This window comes from Colius striatus, chromosome 5 (genome assembly GCF_028858725.1).
Source record: "Colius striatus isolate bColStr4 chromosome 5, bColStr4.1.hap1, whole genome shotgun sequence".
Taxonomy (NCBI): Eukaryota; Metazoa; Chordata; class Aves; order Coliiformes; family Coliidae; genus Colius; species Colius striatus.
Window position 1 is genome coordinate 56,202,558 of NC_084763.1, and position 15,689 is coordinate 56,218,246.

At 51.9% G+C, this 15,689-nt stretch overlaps 1 protein-coding gene across 1 annotated transcript; it reads right to left on the bottom strand.

The window, feature by feature from the left end:
• Nucleotides 1-2,836: 2,836 nt before the first annotated feature.
• On the bottom strand, nucleotides 2,837-12,192 carry KLHL40 (kelch like family member 40). The gene is made up of 6 exons (XM_010201336.2): nucleotides 11,047-12,192; nucleotides 7,439-7,599; nucleotides 5,896-6,003; nucleotides 4,398-4,583; nucleotides 3,902-4,048; nucleotides 2,837-2,948 (listed from the first exon to the last, which is right to left on the bottom strand). The coding sequence occupies exons 1-6, from the start codon at nucleotides 12,190-12,192 to the stop codon at nucleotides 2,837-2,839; spliced, it is 1,860 nt and encodes a 619-aa protein (XP_010199638.2).
• Between the last annotated feature and the right edge of the window lie 3,497 nt (nucleotides 12,193-15,689).

Genomic DNA, 15,689 nt, shown 5'->3' on the forward strand with positions numbered 1-15,689 from the left:
TTGGTGCTTGCAGCCCTGAAGGTGCTGGAGGTGGTGAGAGCTGAGGTACTGGCTCCATGAGTTTTGTGTGAGCTATGAGCTGAGGCTCCCCAAGCTCCTCTATAGATAATGGAGAAACCATCCAGAAGCACCCAGGGCCTTTGCTGATTTAAAATGGAGCAGGAGGAATCTCACCAGCAAGCATTAGCATTGATACTGGGAATCTCTAGTTGGAGGACATGATTTTTCCCCCCACCCTTGGGATGTAGCTGCTGCTTTGCTGCTGCTGCTGTTGCCTGGAGAACATACCCATGGAGGGTCCTGTGTGCATGTAAGCCAGGAGAAGGCCAGGCAGCAGTGAGGAAGGATGCTTCTCTGAGGGTTCCTCTTGGCAGTTCTGACCTGTGATTGCCTTTGGACTGAAGCAGCCTCTTGGTGAGGTGGTGGTGAGCATCTCTGGGCCTTCCTTGGGCCAAGCCCGACTTGCACATGCTGACATTTGACCTTTGTTGCTCAAGCAACGAGATGTTCCAAACTTTTCTGGGTCCTTTTGTACCAGCTGTTTTTCCTTTTAAGGTTTCTTGCCCAGTGCCAGTGGTGGCATCTCCCACAGCTTTATAATAGATGTGAGCCACGTGGGAGTCCTAAGCTCTGGTTAACTCTACTCCTGACAGACAGCTGTGAGGTGAGTGCCTGAGGATGGGAACCAGCTTTAATCGCCACTTCTCAAGCTGTTATCGAGGAACCACACCATAACAGGTCATCCAGGCTCAGCAGCATTCCCTGTTGACCTCAGAGGGCTCAGACTTCCCCTAGGAGAGCCAAGAGACAGTGGCAGGGGGTGGAATTAACCCTCTCTTAAGACCAAGTGTTGGTTGACAGCTTTCTGTTCTGCATCCAAGAGGAGCTGAAGCAAAGGTGTTGGGGTCCAGCCCCAGGCAGGACCACAAGAAATGACGTGTAATACCTTGTTATTCTATGGGATTGCCTTTTTTCCCCTCCTTCATGTTTCTTTTCTGCCACACAAGCTGTCCTACATTAGGTAGATTCAGCCTCAATTAGCTTGGGAGTCATCCACAGGAGTTTCTGCAGGGCTGGGTAGAAAGGAGGTGATTTTATTTCACTGCATTTTTCACACACTTGATTGTTTCAAAGGGTTTTGTTGCCTTTTTTCCCCCCCTTAAGCCATTTTGTGACAGCCAGTCACCTTGGATTTATTTTTCCTGTGAAGACATTTCATGAGTGTTCTGATGTGATTGTCCTCTAAGGAGATTATCCTCTCACTTTTATAAACCCTTAAAATGAAACCAGGGCAAGACTCTGGTTCCTTTACTCGTGTCAAATTGTCTTTCCTTCCAAACATGTTTTAGTTTCTCCAGGGCTGCATTTTGAGCCAGGCAAATGAGAGATGGGGTGGGTTTTTTTTGGTACCATCGTTTTCATGCCACTTTGAGGGCATTATTGTGCAAGGTTTGTATTTCTCTTTTTATCCTCACCACCCCTCTTCATGGGATTCATGGAACCATGCAGGTGTGCAGCTGTAAGGATACGAATGCTGAAGTTTTGGCTCCCTAAAAGGGGGGGGAATAAGAAGAATGGAAGCTGGGGCTCTGCTGTGGCTCTCTGTGGGGCTGCTTGTGCTTATCACAACCCTTGCTTGGTCCTTCTGGTTGGCTGCTGTGGAGGTTCAGTTGTGTCTCTATCCACGTACAAACACAGGGGACTCCTTCTGAAGCAGCCTGAGAGTTTATTTTGAAAGGAACCACCTGTCAGATGGTGTGGGCATCAGATTTTGCTCTAACAGATCTTTGTCCTGCTGCCAGGAAGTTTCTATCAAAACATCATTATGGATCACTGTAACAAAGGGAAAAGATGGAAAGCATTTTTCCTCAGTGGGAAGCTCTCTTGGAGCCAAATCCACCTGAGATCTCCATGTCCTCAGCAAACTGGGGTACTCTTACAAAAGAAGAAGGTCAGAACATTAAAAATGAGAGAAACAGCATAAATACAAAACCTTTCCCTGAAAAACAGCCCTTGTCCAGCCAGAGGTAAGGACATTGTGATCTGTGATTGAAGATGAGGAGCCCCAAAGGCTAGAGGTGAGTGTGCTTGGTCTCCTCTGCCCGTGCCTACTGCTTGCATGACTCTTCCCCTCATGCAGACCTTAGCTCCCAGCCTCTCTCCAGTCCAAAGACAAGGTGGATGCCAAGAACTGAGACTATTTTCTTTTCATTGCAACTTCCAAAGCGTTTCTGCTCCCCATGCTCACGTGCTCTTTCCTTTGTCTCATCCCAACAACCCTCATCACTCAGGAACTCATCAAAGCCCCCCTTCAGGTCTCTCCTGTGTCACTTTGACCCTTCTCTTTCCTTTCTGAGGTGGGCTCTAGCACTATGTTCACAGCTGCCTTAGGTGGGGAAATACTTTATAGACCTCTTTCCCTGAGGAATGTCGTTTTATTCCCTTGGGACTCACTTTGTGCCTCTGCTCTTGGTTGGGGAGGTTCAACAGCAGGTGAGAAGCTGGGGAGGAACATGCAGAAAGAAACAGAACAAGTGAATGATCTTTCTGCCCTGTCTATGAGACTAGAACATCTCATTGCTCTGTGCTTCTCAGTCTACCCCAGCTCCTTGCAGACTCCAGATCCCTTCTCTAGTCATCTTGTGAGCATCTTCAACTTCCCACAGGGCTTCAAGAGAACTTCCCCTGCTTTGACTAAGTAAAAACGTGCCAATCACAGACCCAACGCCCAGTATCCAGATGCCACATCTCTGAGCTGATAAGCATGGCCTCACCTCCCCCTCCCCATCCCTCCTTGCCCCAGACCCATGTGGGAAAAGACCCGAATCCCTCCTTGCTACATCTTGGTGAGGCGCAGCACGTTGAGGCGCACGGGGAGGAACGTGGCACCCGAGGCGTACTGGATCTCCCGCAGGACCCCTTCCCACTTCTTCTGCTCTTCATCGTATCTGGGGGGGAGAGACAGGCACACAGTTATGGTGAGGAAAGCATCTCCTCTCCCTCTCTTCAGCTGCTCTCTGTGGTGGTGGGTAGAGATGTGCCACAAGCATTCTTTGGCCGCAAAGGAGCGGTGGGAGCTGCAAGAGGGCTGTCAGCGCTGGTGTGCTCTGGTTTGCAGTGCCAGGATAAGGGATATGGATATCAGCGTGTGGTCTGGCAGGGGAAGGTGTATTTTTGCACTGGGAAAGGGCTTGATGGCACCAAGCCTGAACACCCAGGGTGAGGGCCAGTGGGTGCCTGCTGAGGGTGCTCTAGAGCCACAGATGTGAAGGACGAGCGGCTCTATTAGCAGCTACCAGAAAGTGCTTTCTGCCCTCTTCTCTGCCTGCACAGGAGGCTCTCTAATTTCCAGCCTGAGCACTGGAAACCACCTCCCAGGGTGAGGAGGCATTGCACACGTGCTGCTTCATGCCAAAGGGGAGCTCTGGAACCAGCTCCAGGCAAAATGTCCATGCAGCAACAAAGCTAAGGGAGCAGGTTTTCCCTGGTAGGTTGCTACATGAGGCTGGGAGAGATCCCTGCATGTGGCCTCCAACACAGCACAGGGCAAACCCCAGTAACACAATAAACTTCTTTGCTGTAAGGGTGAGGGAGCCCAGGCGGCCCAGGGAGTGTGTGGAGGCTCCTTCTCAGGTTTCCAAACCCTCCTGGATATGTTCCTGTGCCCCCTGAGCAAAGGGAACCTGCTTTAGCGGGGGGTGAGACTGAGTTATCTCTACAGGCCTCTTCCAACCCCCCCTGTTCTATGGTTCTATGATCCTCACCCAGAGACCCTGCCCTGAGCCTTCAGCCTTGTGCTGGGCCAACAACATCCAAGACAGACAGAAACCATCTGCTCCCTCGGCAGCTCTCTCTAACATCCCCCCATGCTCCCTCAGGCAGCCCCGGGGTCGACTGTCACCTCCAAACGTCGTTCAGCTCCGTCGGCACGAGCTCTCCTGACTCGGTCTCCACGGTGGCAAACCCTCCAAGGAGGTAGAGCACCCCGGCCAAGCTCAGCAGGCTGACCGAGCTGCGCTCCTGCGGGAACTCCGTGAAGCCGTCCCACCTGCCACGGCCAGAGAGGACACGCGTCAGGGCACCCTGCCCACCCCACCGCGCTCACTGCTGACAGTCTGCCTGGTGGAGGTCTGCATGGGATGGGCTCACACTTTGGTTTAGAGGCATCTGTTTCACTCCTGGCCATCGTGGCCAGGAAGGCCAGTGGCATTCTGCAGTATACTGAGGTCAAGGGAAGTTCTCCCCCTCTGCTCGGCCCTGCTGAGGCCTCATCTGGAGGCCTGTGTCCAGTTCTGGGCTCCCCAGTTTCACAGAGGAACTGCTGGAGAGAGGCCAAGAAGTGGTTTAATACACCCCTGCAGCTGCTCCTTATGTAACTCTGGCCCAAAGGTACCTACTTATTGGTGGCAATGTCGTAGACCTCCACCGAGTTGGTCAGGCCCGAGTCGGTCACGCCAGCTGCCACGTAGATTTTGTCCTTGTGCACGGTGGCTCCGAACAGAGAGCGAGCAGTTCTCATGGGAGCAAGCTCCTTCCACTCGAACTTGGAAGGGTTGTAGACACACATCTTCTTCAGGCACTTCCTAGAGAGAGAGATGAGGGAGAAAAGGAGGCTCGGTTGCAGGCCGAGGTGCGCTGGAGGAGTTTGGGGATGCCTGCTGGGAGGAATGTGGGGTGTCTAGGATGGGGTTTGCTCCTCCACATCAGCATGAGTGCCTCTGCTGGGGTGTGCACTGAGGGATGGGTTAGTGATGGGCCTGGCAGCGTGAGGTGAGTGATTGGGCTCCATCTTAAAGGTCTTTTACAACCAAAATAATTCTAACCTCGTGCCTAGAGGCATCATTTGTGTGTGCAACATATCCCCTCCTGCTGTGCCTGCTTTGCATAGGAGTCCTAGAAGCTTGACATTCTACTCACACCGCTGGATAAGGGTCCATGCAGCTAACTGCCTCTCAGGACCTCGCACAAAGCCACTGAGACGGTGTTTCAGTGCTCCTGACCCAACTTGATGCTGCTAAATGACCTCCTGACAGGGGATTGTAGTGAGGTGAGGGGTCAGTCTCTGCTCCCAAGTAACGAGGGACAGGACAAAAGGAAATGGCCTCAGGGGAGGTTGAGATTGGAGCTGAGGCAGAACTGTTTCCCTGAGAGGGGTGTGAGTCCCTGTGCCAGGCTGCCCAGGGAGCTGGGGGAGTGCCCAGCCCTGCAGGGATCCCAAAGCCGTGGGGCTGAGGTGCTGAGGGTAGTGCTGGGCTGGGCAGGGTGAGGGGAGGAGTTGGACTCAATTCTCTTAAAGATCTTTTCCAACCACAACAATCTTATGATTCTATAAATATCATCAGTGACATGCCCATTCCCCAGGACAGCAGTGTAAGGTGAGGGAATGTATGCACACTCACACTTTCCAGGCCATAATCCTTTCAGAGCAGGACCTAACTTTGCTGGATTATGGCATGTTTGCTCTGCAAACAGTCACACTTCTGCCTCACAAGGCAATCACAGCAGTGCTCCCTGAGAGAGGCTTTTCCTGCTGAGCCCCTTTCCTACAGGAGGGCGGGATGAGGGTTAGGTTTGATGAGGCTTTTCCACTCCTATTGCCCATAGTCATCTAGATTCAACTCCTAGGACCACAGTGCTCCACCACAGGACACCCTTAAAGTGAAGGGGCTTCTTGCTCTTCAGTGCCTCTCACAATCTGTGCAACATTTGTGTATTGTGAGCAAAAGGGGATGTGAGCACAGGCGAGCCGAGAGGGAAGAATCCACGTCTCACCTCCCTCCCCTCCATCCAACCCTCCTTCAGCCATCACACCCAGCTTGGGGAGGCACCAACTCATGCTCTCCCAGTTCAGTTTGGGGGCTGACTCCCTGAATGTCTCCTGCTTTGTTGACTCACTTGTCGCTCCCTTTGCCGCCGAGGACGTAGACGAGGTCCTTGTGCGATACCACCGCGTGCCCGTAGACCGAGTAGGGAAGGGGATCAGCTTCACCCCACTTGAAGGACCTGGGTCAGAGAAAGATGGCAAGCAAAAGGGTTTAGAGCTCTCTAGCTGAGGCCTAGGGTACATGGCACTTTCCAGACGTAGGGGTGAGCACAGATCCGCACTCAGTCTCAAAACCAGGGCTGTTTGTCAATGGGATGGGGCTCATCCATGAAACTCCCTGAGCCTCAAACCAGGGGGAAATAAAATATGTGGAGTTTTTATGTTAATATTCATCATTTTCTGCAGCATCCCCTACCCCTGAGCTTTGTGGATACACATCTCCACTTCTCCCAGGACCTCACCTTATTTAGAGGCGTTACCAGCTGATCACAAACAAGACAGAGATTTCCGCACGATGGGAAGCCAGAGCTAAAACCAATGAGACAAGAACCTGAGGACAAGCTGCTTTTTTGGCCATCACCTTCTACTTTGAGGAGCTTTGGTCAGCTAACAATAAGCAAGGAGCCATGGAGGTGGGTATGTCCATGTTTTGCAGTGCAGGGCTGTGTTGAAGCCTCTGAGTTAGGTGTGGGGCAGTTGAGCAGAAGATGTGGCTATAAGGCTTTGGAAACCCCAAACTGGTACCCAAGTAGGGCTTCCCAGTTTCTCAAGAAGTGGCTGTTCATGTCCACATAGCTGGGATTCATCCCCAGTTTTCATACAAGTAGGACATAGCCCTGAGACCCAACCTTTATTTGACCTGAGTTGCCTGGGCTCTGTTTTCTAACTGTCCGGGCACTCTGGGCAAATATTTGATCCCACAGACCAGCAGTTTGCCCTCTCCAGGTTTGTTACAGTTGAAATGTTGACCTAAATACTGCTGGAAATATAAGTGGTTCTGATCACATCTCTACCAGCTTCAACCTGGCATTCAAACCACCCCCTGAGCACTGAGCAGGGGCAGACACAGCTGTCCCCAGAGCCTGCAGAGGCAGATGAATGCCCTGTTCTGTGGGAATGAAGCTGTCAAGTCTCTGCCTATAAAACTTTGAAGACTTTGAAGCACAGACATCTAAATACAGACCAAGCAAAGAGCCCACTGTCCATACACAATCAGGTATTAAGCCTGATATCAATCAGGATGGGTCCTTCAGTGCCACAGCTTCACAACAAACTTTCCTGTTCAAACACACTCCTGGTGAATGTGGCTGAACCTGCTGTCAAAGGGCAGGAGCAGAGGGAAAAACTCCCCTAAAAAGGTCTCACAGAAACATCTACTGATAACATAATATCCCCATTATTGCTTCCACCTCTGGGAGGTTCAATTGCAATAAACAAAGCAGCTGGGGAGAGACAGCTCAGAGCCCCAGGGTATGGCTTGAGACAGTCCCAGTGGTCCCCGCATCTAGATTGTGGAGTTTGAAACCTGTCTCTAAAACCTTTCATTCCCTGGGGTCATTTTGCACAGCAGCTGCTTCACCTTCTCCTGTAAAACACCTCCCACCGAGCACTTACAGCCTGTCATAGCACAGCACCGAATCCAAGGTCTTCTCTCCTTCTTTCAGTTCTTTCCCTCCAACCACAAAGATGGAGTTTTCTGCCTCTCCCAGGCCAAAGAGGCAGCGAGGGGAGGGCAAGGGGGGCATGCCCAGCCAGTCTGCATCCAGGTGGTCGTACTGAAAGGAAACACATGCTCATTAGTGTGTGCTGCCCACCTGCTTAGCTAAAATCAGGGTGCAGATGCTGAAGTCAAAGTCCATTCCCATGTGCAGCTTGGTCACCCCAGCAGGCACTTTCTGCAGTGCCTGGGCCTTACCAGCTGGTGCAGGGTGGGAGATCTTTGTGCAAAGCCAAGTCATATATCATATGATGTATGTTTTTGTGACAAGAGCAGAGATGCTCCAGCATGAACACGTTCTGCTCTGCACCAAAGCCTTGACTTGGAACAAGCTTGGTCATCTTTGGATGAAAGTCCCATGTTGGACCTATATTGGGTAGTTCTGGGACTGGAGGAGCTGAAGATATTAGTTTTGCCTGAAACTCTTCAGATGTAGCACATGCCACAGTATTTCATCCCAGTATTTCCCATCTCTGTCAGGTAACAGTGTGGTGTTGGCAATGTTGGCTACACAACTCATTCTACTCTGCCTAATGAGACCACATCTGGGATATTGTGTCCAGCTCTGGGCCCCTCAGTTGCAGAAGGACAGGGAGCTGCTGGAGAGAGCTCAGTGCAGGGCCACATAGATGCTGGAGTGGAGCATCTGCCTTGTGCTGAAAGGCTGAGGGAGCTGGGGCTCTGCAGATTGGAGGAGACTGAGGGCTGAGCTCATTCATGCTACAAATCCATCAAGGGTGAGTGTCAGGAGGATGGAGCCAGGCTGTGCTCAGGGATGGCCAAGGATAGGACAAGGGGCAATGGGGACAAGCTGGAACAGAAGAGGCAATGTTGAGGTGAGGGAGCACTGGCAGGGGCTGCCCAGATGGGCTGTGGAGGCTCCTCCTCTGGAGACATCCCAAACCCATCTGGATGAGTCCCTTTGTGCCCTGCTCTAGGTGGTGCTGCTCTGGCAGGGGGGTTGCACTGGATGAGCTTCCCAGGTCCCTTCCTCCCCTTAAGAGTCTGTAATTCTGTGTGAACCCCTTCTTTTCCAATTGATTCTCCTTTCTGGCAAATGATCACTTGCCCTGTTCCTCCTCTGCTTCTCCAGAAAGCAAAGTTGTCCTGTACAACCTCGGTGTGTGAGAGTTTGTGAGATGAAACGTCTGTGCCTGCCTGCACAAAGGCTGTTTGTGCAATACCTACCCAGTATGGTACAACACAACTTGAGACAGTCCTGCAAAGACCAGAGCTCTTCTTGCTGACCAAAGTGCCACATCTGATAGAAGAGAAACTCATCCATACAGCATTACCTGATCACAAGGCTATATCCTTGCAGACCCTTGGACATCTGCAGATCAAGGCATTGCCTCACTTCCCTCCAGACAAGTCAGATGTGAATTATGAGGCTAGGGGCTCTCTGGGCACCATGGCTTGATGGGAACTGTTAAACTGGGCCAAAAACATGTGATGCAGTTTGGTAGCAGAGGAAGGAGTGACATCTTGCAGCCAGTTTGGTGGGACTGTGTCATGCAGCATTGCCTGAAGCACTGTTTGCTATGGGCTCAGGCCAAAGAGCTTCAGCTTGCTGGGTTGCCTCCAAAGACAGGGCCTCAGCTGGATGCCTGTGCTTATTGTCTCTTTGTAAGCTGTGGTCCACATAGATGAGTTATTTATAGTGCAAGCTGGAGCAGCTCAGTCACCAGGATGGTTCCTGCCTGGTGATGAATTCAGCATTGTTCTCAGGTCATAAATCTTAGGGGTGACAAATGAAGGATACCCTTTTGCATCTGACATACCAGGGCAATCATTTTGTTCCTGACACAATTTGGGATTTATCAGCATTCTTATATCTTGGTGCCTGTCTTTATGTCTAAACTCCCCCTGACCTAACTGTCCTGGCTTCTGCAGGAGGAATGTGAAATCAGGGAGGCCAGAAACAGCCAGAACATGCAAGATGCTGCTGCACTGACATAGTGATTCAAAGATCCACCCTAGAGCTGCCTGGCTCCAGCTGTGTGAGGTTTCAGCTGTGAAAAGGCTCAGATCTTGCTCATACAGAAACCATGAGACGTGTAGGGACACTGATGGCAACAAATGACACCTTTGCAAGGTGATGGCACTTTCCAGCCCTGGGCCTTGTCTGCACCTCTCATGCCACAGTGAGCTGTGGGGGGACCACAGCCCCTTCCTTGTGGGGAGCTAAAAACAGCCACGTGATGCTCGAGGCATTTGCTACTGAGTCAGTGGCAAACTGTGAGCTGAGTATAGCAACCTTGCTGTTTGCAGCTCAGAATCACAGATTAATTTAGGTTGAAGGGACCTTCAAAGGTCTTTCATCCAACCCCCTGTGCTCAGGCAGGTGCAGCTTTGGAGTTACAGCAGGTTGCCAGGGCTTTGTGCAGTCAAATGTTGAATGTCTCCTGAAGTGAATGTTTTGGGACCTCTCAGGACCTCTGCTCTAGTACTCCATCACCTCTTACCTTGCCCAGCCAGCAACTAGACTGTGGAGCATTGCTCTTTAGGCATAGGTTTGGGCTGAATGCAAAGCCCATCTACCTGCTCTGCACAAGTAAGTGGAGCTGGCCACATCCACTGCTGTCCTCTGTTGTCCCCTGTGAAGGGCTGTACCTCAAGCAGCACATCCCCTACACTCCCACTGCCTCCCCTCACTATCCTGCTCTCTCTAGAGCTTCTTCCTGCTCACTACTTGATCCACAGGGTTCATGTGGTCTCCAAAGCCTCCAAAACCTGATCCTTTCCAGGTAAGGACAAGCATGGTTCCTCCACACAGGATGTACAGCCCTACCCATGCAATGAGGCAAGGGAGGGATCAAGGCTGTGTGTCTCAGCTTGGGAACTACCTTTACTTAATTCTTTCTTCCTGGGCATGTTATTGTCTTGTTCCCAGAAGACATGTGAGCCATGGGAGAAGAACAAAAGGATTCCTGGGTATGGGGAGAGGAACAGAGGGTTTTGGGGGTTCTTACAGAGAGACCCTGAGCTGGGACTAGCACACTTCCAGGGACAAGCACCAGAAATGGGGCAGGTGTCGGTAGGTAGGGACATACCCTGTGTCCTTGGGGTGTTTGTCCTTGGGGTGTAGCTGTTGCTGTTCCTTTGTTGGCACCTGACAGAATTACTCGTGGGTTTTGCTGGGGGTTCGAAACGAGGGAATGTAAAGAATGCAAAGTGGGACCCAGACCTGATGCCACTGACCTTCCTGTTAGTGTGTCCTACCAAATGCACTGTTCAAAGTGGTTCCTCTATTTTGGATCAAGAAGGCTTATTGCTATCACCTATTCCTTCAAGCCTCCTTCCTCAATTACCAGAACCTCCCCCTTGGTGGGACCTGCCTCAAAAATATAGGTGGAAGAACCTCTAGTAAAGCCACTCAGATGTTTCCCCTCCATTGACAACTTCCATTTTAACACCACATGACTGTTACTGGCATCACACAGAAGCTTAAGACTGGTGATGCTCCAGAGGGCTCAGAGAAACAAAAGCAAGATGAAGCTGGTACCTGTAGGAAGTAGGAGCTCATGGGATCCTCTTTGCTGTCCTCGTTGTAGTACAGTCCCCCGACAATGAAGATCTGGTTCTCTTTGGTTACCAGGCTGATGTGGTTCTTTGGGATTTGAGTAGACATGGAGGCAAAATAGCACTCGTTGGCAGTGGGATCGTAGGCCACCGCCCCACTGTCGCTCACCATGAAAATAAGGTCCTGGAGGAACATCCCAAAGCGCATGGTGTCGTTTAAGATCCCCGGGAGACCGTCCTCCTCTGTCTCTTCCTCCTCGTCTACTTCTCCATTGACAACGCTGTCCTTGGCTTGCTTCTCACCGCTCCTCTTCACTTTCTTCTTCTTCACCACGGTGAATTTGCCTTTCTGGGCATCCTTCACCATCTGCAGCTTCTTGAGCAGCTCCGGGCTGGACTTGACCACGGCGTGCTTCTCCACGTGCTCCTTGATGTAGTCGCCGGGCATGAGGCGGAAGCGGATGCTTTCGAAGACGACAGGCAAAGCCTTCTGCCGGCTCTCGCGGTCCTTGGTCCCCACCCACTTCATCACTACCTCGAACACCGTCTCCTCCTTCTCGACGTTGAGGGAGTCGCTGGAGATGACGGCGATGAGCTCATCGGGGGAGAGCTGGTAGAACTCCTCGTCCCGAGTCAGCAGCGCGAAGCGATCGCAGATGAAATCCCGAGCGGCCACGGCCAGCCGGGCGCAGTCCAGCATCAAGCCCAGCCTGAAGATGGCCAAGCAGTTGCTGAGGCAGAGGCGCTTCTGCAGGAAGGACACGCACACCGTGAAGATGGAAGGGATCTGGAACATGTTGGCCACCGAGAAAATGTCCTGCACGTTCTGCTCTGTGATCTCCAGCTCGGAGGTGTAGATGTAATGGAGGATCTTGCCCATGACGTCTGGATCGACGTCTTCCAAACTGATCTCCCTCTTCTTGCTCTCTTCCATGTCCGAGAGGAACATGGCTCGGAAGTAGGGGCTGCAGGCTGCCAGCACCAGCCGATGGCAGGGAAACTCCTTCCCTTTGACTTTCAAGACGCAGTCCAGAAACTTTTTGTGGTCCAACATGTCTTTGAGCCCATCCTGGAGGAGGGTTTGCTGGTAGAGGCGCAGTTCTTCCACTTGATCGAAAGGCAAGCCCATGGCGAACAGTAAGCGCTCCCGTTTCCCCCAGTCCTTTTATAGATAGGTGTGTTTAGTAATAGATCTCTACCTGAGCTCCTGGTAAAGAAACTTACTCAAAGCAGGGCTCGTGGGTCTCCCTTGCTTCCAGACTGCCAGCACACTGGGAATGTGAAACACTTGCTACGGTCGCAGCTGTCTGTGTATTTCAGTTCCCAGGGTCGAGCTTTATATAGCCAGAGCCACAGCGTTACGGAGCGGAAGGAATCCACACCGTGGCGTGTGTAAGCCGATCACCCTTTAATATGACACATTGGGCGAGGAGGAAGGGAGGGGGGGATGGGGGAACAGCTGTACTTCCATCCTTGATGCTTCAGGAAGGATCTGGCAGCCCGTGAGTCACGGCGGGAGCTTTCGCCGCCGTCCTGTGACGGGAGACGCGTGAGACCCATCGGCTCGGCCGTCGCGGTTGGGAAGCAGCCTCCAGCTGAATCAAACATCCCAATCTGCCTTCTGGGTCATGAATGGGGAGGCTGGGACCTGCTCCTGACACTGCCAAACAGGCTGCTCTGGAGTGATGAACCCTCTGCTGTGCTAAAAACAGACGGTGAAGTCAAAGCTGGAAAGATGCAACGAGAGTGTCTTGTGTGGGCTTTGTGGCATCTCCAGTCCCAGCCAGCCCGCTCCCAGGGCTGCTCCTCTGCACTGCTTTGTCCTTTATTCTCCTCTGGAGTCACTTTTCAGGGGTCTGGAAAGACACAGAAAGTGAAGAGAGAGCTCTACTCCAGCTTCCTGGAGAAGAGCAGGCTGAGAAGAGACTGATCCCTCTACACAGCTCCCTGAAAGGGACCTGCAGCAAGGTGGGGGTTGATCTCTCCAGTAATGAATGATAGGACAAAAGGAAATGGCCTCAAGTTGTGGGAGGTTGAGGTTGGAGCTAAGAACTGTTTCCCTGAGAGGGGTGTCAGCCCCTGTGCCAGGCTGCCCAGGGAGCTGGGGGAGTGCCCAGCCCTGCAGGGATCCCAAAGCCGTGGAGCTGAGGTGCTGAGGGTAGTGCTGGGCTGGGCAGGGTGAGGGGAGGGGTTGGACTCCATGATCTTAAAGGCCTTTTCCAACAGAAATTACTCTATGATTCTATTCATTTACACTCATGGGATATGAGACCCACGCTCAAAGTTACTTAAAGTCTCACTAAAGGAGGAGACTCGAGGAGCCTGGCAAGAGACTCCTCTCTTTGCCTGCAGTCTGTGTGTGGGCCCAGATGTCACAGTCTCTGCACACCTTGTCACTAACAAGTCCATCTCCTCCTGCCATGGTTTGACATGGAGTCATTTCTGGCAAGGGGCTGTAAAGATGCCTCCTGTAAGAAGTTGCTTGAAACTCTCCCAGAAGCCGCAGCTGCTGGGAACAACCCACACCAGAGAAGTTCATTAAGGGCTGTGTCCCAGGGGAGGGACCCCATATGGGAGCAGGGGAAGAATGTGAGCAGTCATCCTCCTCTGAGAAGAGAGAAGCAGCAGAGCCCATCTGTCAGAGACTGACCACATCCCCCATTCCCTGTCCCCTTGAGCTGCTGAAGTGGGAGAAGGTAGAGAAATGGGGAGCAGTGAGCTGAGCCCTTGAAGAAAGGAAGATGAGGGTGGATGGGCAGCGAGGAAGAGACTGTTGTGCTTCATTGCTGGCTGGGTAAAACCACGACAGCTCCACATCTTGGTGACAGAGAGAGGGTCTAAGTCAGGACAAGCAAAGAGAGCACAACACTGAGCTTCAACTCACAGATTAATACATCTAAACACAGGTTACCTTCTTCTTCTAAGTTGAGAGTCTCCTGCTAAGGTCAATGGAGATTCAACACCATCATGTTGAAACCTAGAGCCAACCTGGACAATCCAGGACAACTTGCCTGGCCTTGAGCTGATGCTCCAGGAAGGCTGAGGTCTCCAGTGGGTCTTGTGTCCTGCTTGCATGCCCACAGACATCCAGGAAGCCCCATGGGTCCTCAAACAGCCAACTCAGGTCCAGCCCTTCCCATGGAGCTCACAAAGAAGAAAATTAGTCTTTGGCAGATGGGGCTGAGCAGAGTAGCTGGAATTATTTACACCTATAGTAAAACTTAGCCATGAATCTGTTTTATCTCCGTTCCTATGGCCCCTCTGGGCTGCCTGACATTCAGTGGCAGCACAGATGTAATTAATGACTTCATTAAGTCTGTGCAAAGATATCAGCCACTCTTCTGGCTGCATTTAAAGCCACACAACCCTGTATCCCAGCATGGATGTGTTTGTAAAGGTGCTTTGTGCCAGGATGGTTACCTGCCTAAGTGAAAGAGGGAGCTCTGCTGGTGTGAAGCCCTTCTGTACCGGTGAGCTTCCAGCAGCATCTGGGAGGTACCAGTAGAGCAGGGAAATGATCACGAGGCCGTTTTGGAGTTCACATCACAAGCTTTTCCGTGACAGAATCAGATGAGGGCTGAGTTCTGAGTTGAACTTCAGAAATGTTTCTCTCTGCTTCCAGACATCTGGGGCTGGACAACCTCATCCTTCCCTCTCCCCTCACTCTGCATTAGCTCTGCACTCTCCCAGGTTTAATCCTGATTGTCATGCTGCTGGCTGGGATTTCCCACCCCCTCCATCTGCCTTTAATCTCCCTTGAGCCCTGGCTTGTTTTCCTCTTTGCTATGCTGCCATCTGAGTTTTGCTTCCCTATTCCTCGTGCCATGAGGTGCCACTGCTAAAGTGAAGCTGCAGCCCATCCCTCCCCAGAGGAGCTCCCAAGTGATCACCGAGTCTGTGGCTTCTGAGTTTTACTGAGGCAAGCAATAACCAGATTAGACGAGATTCTCTTCCACAAGAGAGAGATGAGCAGTAGATAAATGCCTTTCTACAGAGGCTGTGTGTCTCCTGCCCAGGGCTGAGCTGGTTGAGATGGTACCACTTGGGTGCTCCTGGCCCACCAAGCCCTCTGGGCTTGTAACAGCAGCGAGAGCTGAGAGGATAACGTCAGGCAAAGGGTGTCTAAGATTAGCTCCTTCTGGCAGCTCCAGAAGATGCAGCTGCTGGGTAAATTTAGATCCTTAGTGAATGGGTTATTTTCTCTCCTGGAGTATCCAAGTCAAGAAGGCAGTGCAGAGTCACTGGCCTCTTGGACACTTGGACACTGGGAAGCGGGTGACCCTGTGCTCCCAGGCAGCCAGGGACCTGAGCTGAGTCACCCACAGAGACAGAGCTCTTGGTCTTGGCAGCTCAGGGTGGCTTCAGCTGTGTGGGGACACCCGTGTGGAGGAGAAGAGGTGAAGCTTACCCCAGAAGGAAGCCCATCATGCCATAGCTGTTGTCGTGCCAAAGAGCAAACCTGAAGTAATGGAGATGCTGAGGAACATTTGACAAAGGCAGAAGAGCTGTGTTAAAAAAGTGACATGCCTGGCAACTGAAGAGGTTTTGGGGACGTGACTGGAGATGCCACCAAAGCACAACACCTGCCCTTACTTCCAGCATTTTTGGTCAGGCTCCAAGAAATAA

Excerpts from the sequence above, each read along its gene's own strand:
- KLHL40 (XM_010201336.2), bottom strand. The coding sequence starts at position 12,192 with ATGGGCTTGCCTTTCGATCAAGTGGAAGAACTGCGCCTCTACCAGCAA. Across the intron at positions 4,584-5,895 it reads GGCGGCAAAGGGAGCGACAA|GAAGTGCCTGAAGAAGATGT; the intron begins GTGAGTCAACAA and ends CTCTCTCTCTAG. Across the intron at positions 4,049-4,397 it reads TACGACATTGCCACCAATAA|GTGGGACGGCTTCACGGAGT; the intron begins GTAGGTACCTTT and ends TGGCCGTGGCAG.